Source organism: Pseudopipra pipra, chromosome W (assembly GCF_036250125.1).
Source record: "Pseudopipra pipra isolate bDixPip1 chromosome W, bDixPip1.hap1, whole genome shotgun sequence".
NCBI lineage: Eukaryota > Metazoa > Chordata > Aves > Passeriformes > Pipridae > Pseudopipra > Pseudopipra pipra.
The window spans coordinates 41,125,782-41,136,531 of NC_087580.1; the positions used below are offsets into that span (position 1 = coordinate 41,125,782).

The following is a 10,750-nucleotide window of genomic DNA, read 5'->3' on the forward strand; positions in this document are numbered from 1 at the left end:
GAAGAAAAGCCAGGATGGAGTCCAGCTGGGGATGGGAGCTGGATTTGACAGGATGCTAAGGGAGTCTGTGGGGCTGGGAGGGATCTGTGGGGTTGGGGGTATCTGTGGAGCTTTTTTAGTTTACAGTTAGGTATTTATCTTTGTTTAAGAAATGGATACTTTTCCCTGGCATAATTGATACAGAAACAAACTCTATCCCAAGCAAATTATCCAAAGACATTAATAAGGTATTGTGCATAAAAGCTGGAAAATAACCCTTGGAGTAATCTGAAGCTGGAGACTGATGTGGGCTATTCCAAACACAACGTCTGGCACGCAAGGTAGACAAAATAGAAAAACTGACAAGGCCCAGCAAGAGCTGGTGAGCCATGGACTACTTGTTGCCTAGGTGTGAAGAGCAATAAAAACCTCCAGACAAGGGGAGCTGATTTCAAATGAGCTGTCATTGACAGAAGGGGAAATTTTTCATTCAGAACAACAGGTCACCAGAAACAAAGACTTGGTTTTTTCTACAAAATGGAAGGAAAAAAAAGGAAAGAGCGAGGCTGCAGCTCTACACAATCATGATGAGATGGACTAGAACTAAAACTGAGACAAAGGACGTCAATAAGTGCAGCATTGTTCACACTTACAGTTGTGCCCTGGTTCCAGGGGCTGGGACCAGTTTATCATGCTGTGGGTATAACCCAAACTGTGCATCCTTTTAAACCTGCCCAGTGTGTGACAGGAATTCCTGTCACAGGAACCACCCCAAGCAGTGCAGGAGGAGCCTCCCAAGCAGCAGTTGCAGGGCAGCAGGGACTGACCTGAGCTGCCTTTGGTGCCCAGGAACTCCCCCCACACAGCCCCTCTCCTGCCCCGAGGGACCACCAGAACAGGGGCAGCCCAAAGGACTGGACTGGAGCAATTCAACAGACATTTTGGGGCCATTTTATGGACATTTTGCAGGGGTGGTGCAAAGACTAAGGGAAGGAGACCTGTGTGTTATAGCAAAGAATGGGAAGGGGGTGGTGGGGGGTGAAGTTGTATTGAGTCGTGTGGGGCCTGGGCATGATGGGACTGGTGTGGAATAAGGGCTGGAATGTGCTGGTTTGGGCCGGGGTGGAGTTAATTTTCTTTGCAGGGGCTGGTGTGGGGCTGTGTTTGGGCCTGTGCTGAGCACAGGCTTGAGAACAGAGAGGTGGTTTTGTTAGTGCAGAGCCTACCCAGAGCCAAGGTCTTTCCTGCCCCTCGCACAGACACACTGGGGAGGGGCTGGGGGTGTGTGGGAGGTTGGGAGGGGACACAGCCAGGACAGGTTTGGAGTGATGAAGATTGTTTTCCCAAGCCACCATTCCATGGGATAGGGCCCTGCTCTCCTGGAGGTGCTGAACACCTGCCCAACTGTGGGAAGCAGGGAACAAATCCCCTGTTTTGTTTTGCTTCTGCGTGCAGCTTTTGCTTGTCCTTATTAAAGTATCTTTATCTCAACACAAGAGTTTTCCAGCTTTTCCCCTCCCAGTTCTCTCCACTGTCCTGCTGGTGGGGGAGTGAGGAGTGACAGGCAGGGGCTTGGGGGCTGCATGGGGTGAAACCACAACAGCCTTTGTTGGTGTCCAGGGTGGGGCTGGGAGTGTTAGAGATACTGACAGATGTATCTGGGATGTGCTGCTGAAATTTGCAGCTGCTGGTGCTGTCTGGGGCTCCTGGCTATGTGTCAGAGTCTGGGGCTCCTTGGTGGCTGGAACTCCATGTGAACTTGAGCTGAAGGGCCTGTGACCTGTGGGGGAGTCCAGGGTGGAGCAGAGACCCCCCTGCAGCCTGGGGAGGAGCCCAAACTGGAGCAGATTTGCTGGCAGGACTTGTGACCCCTATTATCAACATATAACTCCAATCTTTCAGTTTAAGGCCATTGCCCCATGTTCTGCCAATACAGGCCTTCGTAAAACGTATCCCTGTGATTTCCTTAGACTGTGAGCACCATGTGTTCATCTGCAAACACCATGGAGAGTACCCAGGGATCTCCCAAGAAAAGATTTGGAGGCCTCAAGCCCATGACCACTCTGTAGGGACTGGGCTACTGGGCTACTGACCATGTAGCTCTGGGCTCCATGGTGTGGAGACTGAGGACAGTGCAGGGGTAGCCAGAGAGGGTTGAAGGGTGGTTTCAGGAATGAAGGATCTTTTTGTCATAGCAGGAAGCAGTATGAGAAATAAAGAAACAATGCCAAGTTCTGCTGGAGAGATCCAGACTGGAAACAAAGAGAACGGAGTTTCACCCTGAGGGCAATGGTGTGCTGTAACACATCACCCAGGAGGAGTCTGGATGAGCCCAAGGCTTTGTGTGTGCAGGAAGAGCCAGGGAGGACGCAGAGATGTCAGTGCAGGAAGGTGCCAGCCAGGTGGGGCAGCCGGGGGGATGACGACAGCCTGCAGGGAAAGGGGCAGGGCATGGACACCGTAGGACAGCCTGGGCTGGAGAGGAGACAGGGATGGGGAGAAGCTGAAAGGCCCTGACAGAGCCACCTTCTGCAGGCCTTTGGCCATGGCTGCTGTCTGTGCCCCTGATGCCAGGAGGAGACAAGTGGCCCTTGCAGCCCTGGGGCCTCATGGCCTCCTTGTCCCTGCTCAGCAGCCTGGCAGGTGCCACCCCATGGTCCTGCCCTTGGCATTGCACATCCCACATCCCAGTGCCCCAGGAAGAGCCCAGAGGAATGAGGCAGGGAGACAATCTGCCTATAAAGGAAGCTCAGGGCTTCGCCCGTTAGATTAAGGAAAAAGCATCAGAGCCACCTTTCCCTTGCTTGTCCATCCTTGTCATCACTGTCTGCAGTTTTCTGCTCTAACTGGAACCTGGGGAAACGTTCTCAGTTGTGTCCCTCAGTGAGACTCATTAACACTACAAGAAACTTTAGTGTTTCAATCTCACTTTGACTTCTTGAGAAGTTGTTTGAATTTACTCTCAGGGACTGAGTCTCATGTAAACAACATCAACCTCCCTGAGGGTCATGAAATGCCTGGGGCTGTTGCTGTGCTGCTGAGCTGGGCTGGGCTCCTGGCACACAGGAAGCTCCTGGTAACCAAGAAGAGCTTCAAAGAGACAGCTCTGCTGGTGAGCAGCTCCTCTGCACAGCCCAGCAGGGCTGAGGGTACTGCCAGGCCAGCTCAGGGACACCAGCAGGGCACACACAGAGCTTCAAGGGGCTCAGCACTGGCAGGAGGGCTGAGAGCTCCCTGCAGGAGGAATCTTGGCAGGGCTGCACATGGTGAGTCTGTGGCTGCAGGGCAGTGCAGGGGCAGCTCCTAGAGGCATCTTCTAAAACTGGCCCAGCCCCAGCTGATGGGATGGGTGAGCAGGGGCTGTTTTGGGGCACTTTGGAAGAGCTGAAGCCGGGGGTGCAGCCAGGGGTGCCCAGGGCTGTGGGGCAGAGGAGGGTCCTGCAGCCCAGGGCGCTGTGCTGGGCAGGGACTCTGCTGCCTGCCAGGGGCAGCTCTCAGCCTGCCCGGGGAGCTGCTGCCAGGGCTGGGGCAGAAGGGCTGTGGGCAAGGACAGTGACTTGGATGGCTGAGTCCTTGGCAGCACATGGCCAGAGCTCCTGCTCCTCACAGCACCCTCAGAGAGCACAAACCAGTAAAAAAATGCCCTGACTTGGAGGGGACTTCCCTGAAAACTGCACTGCCTTTGCTGAGAGGGGGCTGTCTTAATTGTTCCCTGTGCTTTCCTTTTCTGAACAGACCCTGGCCTAAGGAACAGCAAATGTCCAACAGCAGCTCCCTCACCCAGTTCCTCCTCCTGGCATTCGCAGACAGGAGGGAGCTGCAGCTCCTGCACTTCTGGCTCTTCCTGGCCATCTCCCTGGCTGCCCTCCTGGCCAACGGCCTCATCCTCAGCGCCGTAGCCTGTGACCACCACCTGCACACCCCCATGGGCTTCTTCCTGCTCAACCTCTCCCTCACAGACCTGGGCTCCATCTGCACCACTGTCCCCAAAGCCATGCACAATTCCCTCTGGGACACCACAACCATCTCCTACATGGGATGTGCTGCACAGCTCTTTTTCTTTTATTTCTTCATCACAGCAGAGTATTTCCTCCTCACCATCATGTACTACGACCGCTACGTTGCCATCTGCAAACCCCTGCACTACGGGACCCTCCTGGGCAGCAGAGCTTGTGCCCTCATGGCAGCAGCTGCCTGGGCCACTGGGTTTCTCAATGCTCTGCTGCACACAGCCAGTACATTTTCCCTGCCCCTGTGCCAGGGCAATGCCCTGGACCAGTTCTTCTGTGAAATCCCTGCCATCCTCAAGCTCTCCTGCTCACACTCGGGCTACCTCAGGGAAATTGGGCTTCTCTGGTTTACTATCTCTTTAGCATTTGGTTGTTTCGTTTTCATTGTGTTCTCCTATGTGCAGATCTTCAGGGCTGTGCTGAGGATCCCCTCTCAGCAGGGACGGCACAAAGCCTTTTCCACGTGCCTCCCTCACCTGGCTGTGGTCTCCCTGTTCGTCAGCACTGGTATGTTCGCCTACCTGAAGCCCCCCTCGTCCTCATCCCCATCCCTGGATCTGGCACTATCAGTTCTATACTCGATGGTTCCTCCAGCACTGAACCCCTTCATCTACAGCCTGAGGAACCAGGAGCTCAAGGATGCCCTGAGGAAAATGATGACTGGATGCTTTTCCAGTGCAATAAATTGCCTGGTTTCCGGTACGTAGCATTCAGAATGGGACTCCTTAATGGCCCAGCCTTCCTGCTCAGCTTTTTCGTGAAGGTCATCAAGTTCTTGCAATAATTTCATGTGCAATTAAATATTCTTAGGCACCCCATTTCTAATTTTATGTCCACTTTTTGATTTTGACACAGAGATTGTATAAATGATGAATTGTGCTCTCTGACTATTTAAACAAAATAAAGGACCCTGCAGAGCCTTCTTTGTCCAAGACCCTTCTTCTCAGATGTTCCTAAAGGACAGCACACTGCAGGACAGGGTGTATTTGCAAACAGAAAGGGGACAATAATCCCAGCCCAGCAGCACTGCCAGGGAGCAGCAGTGCTTGGTCTTTGCAGAGCTGCTCTCTTGCCACTTCCACACTGTCCTCCTGAGCCCCTTTCTTGCTGTATGGCCTGAGTGCTCTCTGAGCACAGTCCTGGGGGCTGGAAGCCTTTGGAGCACAGGCAGGGACAGGCCCTGGGAACTTGTGAAGCAGAACTGGGCTCCCTTCCAGCATCTCCAGGATGCTGTGTACTGGGTCACTTCTTCTGTGACCTTGCTCCAGGGCTGGAACTCTCCTGCAGTGACATCATGACACTCCTGCTCTCTGCTTTCTAGGTTTCATTTTTAGATCCAGTCTTCCCCTCCTGTTCACAGGGACATCCTGTGAGTGCTTCAGAGCTGCCATCCTGGGGCAGCTCCTGCCCAGCATGGGCAGGCACAAGGTCTTTCCACCTGCTCCTCTCCCCTCCCCAGTGCCACTGTTTTCTGCAGCCTCCTCATCCTTGCCCAGCACAGCCCTCCTGGCACAGCTGGACACAGCCCTTGTTCTACACCCTCCTCAGGCACCTGCCCAACCCCCTCAGCTCCAGCCTGATGGCCAGAAACCTTCAGGGCAGGAAGGCACTGGGCAAAATGCTGAGCAAACCTTTCAGCTGCACTCAAATCCAATTGGAGGGGTTGGTCTCTAGGAAGAAATCCCTTCTAATCCTCCAGAACCACCAGGACAACCCGTGTTGTGTCCTGGGCACTCCTCTGGAAGTGTGGGATATGGAAATGATTTTGGTGTCAGGGATATTGAGGAGGCTGGGCAGTGTCACTGGGAGACCTCTCCCAAACACTTGGAAAGGCCAGAGCCATCCCAGAGCTTCCTGGGGCCTTGGCAAAGGCAGACATGGAACCAGTCTGCAAACAGGGCAGCAAGGAGGGTTGGCAGAGTTCCAGACTACTCAGGCTCAGCAGGGAAGGGGAATATGGCAAGTCCTCCTGCAGCCATTGCCAGGCATGGGAAGGACAAGGCAGGGATTGCAGAACCCCTGTGGGAGGCAAAAGAAGGGGATGTTGTGTGCCCAGACTTTATCAAGGCCTTTGACATGGTGTCCTGACCTTATGGCCAGACTGGTGAGAGCTGGACTGAAGAAGTGGAAGATATGGATGGGAAACTGGTTGAATGAAGAGTGTCAAATAAAATCCATGGTACAAAGTCCTCTTGGCAGCAACTTCCTGGTGAAATCCCTCAGTGATCAGCCCTTGAACACCAATGCAGAAGATCTCTCTATATAATGGGACACAATGCATTTTCAAGTCCTTTGTGGATGATGCCAAATTTCAGGAGCCCTTGAGCAACCTATCTTGATTTCAAGACAAATATTGGGGCAGGAACTCCAATAATATGAACTCGCTCCCCTTTTATTCCCCACCAGTACAAGGAGTCAAAATACAAGGTCAGTATAAGTGAAAAAACAACAGTTTACTGACAATATAACAGCAAAAACAGCAATACCAACAGAATTGTTCAAAGCAACAACAGAGAGAGAAATCACATCGTCTTTCCTCCTGTCCTGAACACCCATAATCAGCACGTGCTTCCCTTCCCCTTTTACATTCAGGGGAACAAAAAACAAAAATAAAACCAGGGGAAAGAGGGGGCAAAGCAAAATGTGGGAAACTCTCTGGTCTGAGATCAGCTGTGCTGCCCAAGAACACGCTGACTCCAGAGGTGTCCAAGCGGGGCAGAGCCGGCGACTCCGGTCCGTGCGGCGCGGGGGGGGAGGCAGCGGCTCTGCTTGATTCCATGGAGTTCTGGGGAGGCACAGTGGCCCCTTGGTTCCACGAGGTTCTGAGATGTCTCAGAGTTCCTTTTGTTCCAAAGAGACCCCACATGTCACAATGGTCCCTTGGTTCCATGAGATTCCACAGTGTCCCTGCATTCCTTTGGTTCCATGAGGCCCTGCAGTGTCACGGTGCCACTTGATTCTGTGACCTTACAACGAATCAGAATGGCCCCTTGATTTAAGGCCAACTGCACATGGGGCTGCCTTAGGGGGAGTGTGGGCACCCAGACAAGGGAGTTGTCACCTCCATGGACTCAGTCCTGGTGTCACCACATCTGGACTGGTCTGTCTGGGTTTGGGGCTCCCCATTCTGGAGGAATGAGGAAGAACTGGAGAGGGTCTAGAGCAGATCTGACAGGATGGAGCTTTTCTCCATATTGGAAATAGAATGAAATCTCCACAAAGAGTAGCATTGAAGGTGCAGATTGAAGGTGAGGAAAAAGAACTGTCACTCAACGGGGACCCTTGTGCTGCAAGAGGTCACCCAGAGGGAGTCAGGATCAGCCCATGGCTTTGTGTTCCTGGAAACAGCCAGAGGTGGTGCAGAGACATCAGGGAGAGTCTAGAAATGCTGCTGGGAGGGGGGTGGAAAAGCAGGAGGGGTGTGTGCAGCCTGCAAGGCCAGAGCAGCAGCAGGGCCAGGCCAGGACAGCCTGCAGGAGAGATGGCCAAGGGCTCTGGCAGGGCTGCAAGGCCCAAAGGCACCCAGGCCTTTGTCCCCTTGCCTCTGGCAGCTGCCTCTGCCACTCAGGCCACCACAACCAACTTGCCTGGCAGGTTCTGCACTTGGTTTCTGCCTCGCCCCTCCCTCAGGAGCCTGGCAGGGGTTGCCCAGTTTTGGGCCTTTGTTGTTCCTCCCCCTCCCATCCCAGTGCCCCCCAAACAGCCCTGAGCCAGACGGGAGGGACAGGATCTGCTGGGCCAGGGCCTGGGGCTCAGCCCTTGGCCTTTGTGCTCCACAAAACCAAGGCAGGCTTTGCTCAGCATTGCAGGGGCCTGCCCAGAGCCTTTGTCTGCCTGCACTCCTGGCCTCCAAGGAGCTGCTCCAAGGAGTCCCTGGGGAGGCTTTGGCAGTGCCTGCCCTCAGTGGGGCCCAGCAATGCTTCAAGGCACTTGGAGTTTGGCTTCTGACTTCTTCAGCAGCTGCTTCAATCTTCTCTCAGTACCTCAGGATCATGGGCTGGGCTGCAAACACACCGTGGGGCTCATTAAATTCCAGAAATCCCTCATGATCCCTTTGTCTTCCTTTAATTGTCTTCAAGGTGTTGCCGGTGTATTTTGGTTCTGAAAAAAATCTCCGGAGCAGTTAATTAGGGGTGAGATAAGAAAGGATTTATTTGCCAAGGCAATAGGTGATATAGACGCGCGCACCGGCCGTGTCCGAAAGGTTACCTTTTATAACATTATCCATCCAATCCCAGATGTGTCCACCCTTTGGCCCTTCCTCTGGACCGCCCCGGGCCCTCCCCCTGAGAATTGGGTCTGGGGTCTTTTGGGACCACCTACTTCATCATCTTCAGCTTCATCAGAGTACAAAGGGCACATTGTTACTTAGTTTTTTGACCGTACTCTGTGGTTTAGGCCCTGATACGCTGTTCTCCAAACAGTCTAGGCCTTTGCCTTGACAAAAGACTAAACACTGCTACTGGATTCAGGGGTAGGTTGATATGGAAGGCATAGAATGGGGTAAAAGGGTTAGGGAATGGGTAAACAAGGGAAAGGAACAAGGGGACAAAAGGGTTTCTGCTTTTTAAGACCTACAATTCTTACCAGTCTTACAACTATTAGAAAAATAATAAAAAAAACATTAGGGGCTTAAGGCATCAGTTCCCCCCTTAGAGACTGGACAAAACCCAAAGGTCTTTGTCCAATCTCTACTACCTACACTTACAACAACTATAAAATCGGTACATGCAGTGAGCTATTACACTAACACTAAGTATATACAATACTAAGATAAACAGTTGTTTCATCCATGTCCAGTTCGGTAACCATGAGGTGAGTTTGTTGAGGACATCTCCTAAACCCAGGGAGACATCATCCAGAGATATCTGATGAAAAATTTTGGTTTGATTCCGAATTGCGGCCAAATCATTATTAATTCTACCAGTCTGATCTATGTAAGAGCAGCAGCTGGTATTGATGACTTTACACACGCCTCCTTGTGAGGCTAGCAAAAAATTGAGGGCCATTCTATTTTGTATTACCACACGAGACAAGCTTTGGAACTGTTCTTTCAGGGTTTCAATTGCATCCAGAGTGTGATCTTCTATGTTTTCCATAACAGCCGAAATATTTACGATTGCCTTTTCCAATTCACTCACTCCTAGAGATGGGACTAAAGCTCTGATTATGCTATGGAAAATCGTAGGGCGCTCAATGAGGGGATTGCTAGTTCTTTTCACTCTTTTTGGATAGGGTCTTTCCCATTCTGGTTCATCAATTGGATCAAGAATTGTTATATTTGGAATCACTGCCCCCAGAGCACAGGTTCGATCCTTATCAAGAGGCAAAACTTTCCAAGCTTCCTTTTCACAAATCCAATACCATCCCGAACCCTGGGGAGGAATTAATCTTAAAGGGAACTGTGCCATCCCTGCAACAATTTCTGAGTTTATTTCTTCTTTTAAATTGTTTTTATCACAGTAAGGGGGGAGAATGAATTTTCCTGTAGCATTTATGATCATACAGGGAACAACGTCCTGATTAGAAATTACATTACTTAAGGCCACTGGATAATAGGCCTCTGTAACTGGCTTCCAGGTCCCTGGGAAATTCATCATGGACTTGCCGAAGTTTGTCTCATTTAGTAAAATGCCAATTAGGGGCCACTCACTATTCTCATCATCGATTGCTGGTACTTGAGTACAAATCCAGCATTCCGTTTTTCGGAGAATTTTAGATACGTTTTGGACTAGGGCCACATGCAATTTTTGGTCCCAAACTCGGTTCATGGTTACCGGTTGCATGAACAGAATACACAGAACAAGCAGTCTATTCCACATCCTCGTCGTCGGTGTCTGGTTCTGTCTGGTTGGTTGTCCCAGGAGCTGATGCTCTCTTAACTCTAGAGTAGTGGAACCAGGGTTCTCTGCCAGCAACTTTGACGGAGGTGAGGGAGGTCAGCAGGACTTGGTAAGGTCCTCTCCACTTGGCTCGCAAGGGGTCACTATTCCACCACTTGACGTAGACCCAGTCTCCTGGCTGGAATGGGTGAGCAGGGGTGTCCAGTCCTATAGGTCTGGATAACTCGACGACCTTCTGCAGCTTCTGCAAAGTAGAGCCTAAAGCAATCAAATACTTTTGTAAATCGGCTCTCCCTCTCAAGTGTACATCCCCTGGTACGTGTGGTGCCTGATATGGTCTTCCATATAATATTTCATAGGGGCTTATGTTATCCCTCCGCCTCGGCTGGATACGAATTCTCAGCAGAGCTAGTGGCAAAGCCTGAACCCAGGACATAGATGTTTCCTGACAAATTTTACTAATTTGCATTTTCAAGGTGCCATTCATTCGTTCAACTTTGCCACTAGCCTGAGGTCTATAGGGGGTATGTAGGTCCCAAACAATTCCCAGGATGCGGCATACTTCCTTTACTACTGTCGCAATAAAATGTGTTCCTCTATCTGATGCCATTCCTAAAGGAACCCCAAACCTTGGAATTATGTGGTTTAATAAAGCTTTTACCACTTCCCTTGCTGCATTAGTGCGACAGGGGTATGCTTCAGGCCATCCACTGAAAGTGTCAACTAGTACAAGGATGTATTTGTACCCCCCCCATGGTGGTAACTCAGCAAAATCTATTTGCCAGTAATCTCCGGGTTGGTCTCCAGCTTTTGTCACCCCTAGTACCACTCTCTTTGATGTATCTGGATTATTTCGTTTGCAGATCTCACACTTACCTACCGTAGACTGCACAGCTTCGGTCATATTTGTTCCTATTA

General features: G+C 51.3%; 1 protein-coding gene across 1 annotated transcript; it reads left to right on the plus strand.

The window, feature by feature from the left end:
• Positions 1-4,117: 4,117 nt before the first annotated feature.
• On the plus strand, positions 4,118-4,696 carry LOC135405043 (olfactory receptor 14J1-like; the record flags this gene model as incomplete). Its single annotated transcript, XM_064639762.1, has 1 exon — positions 4,118-4,696. A coding segment is annotated over one exon (579 nt), but the record flags the coding sequence as incomplete, so codon positions are not given.
• Positions 4,697-10,750: the final 6,054 nt, after the last annotated feature.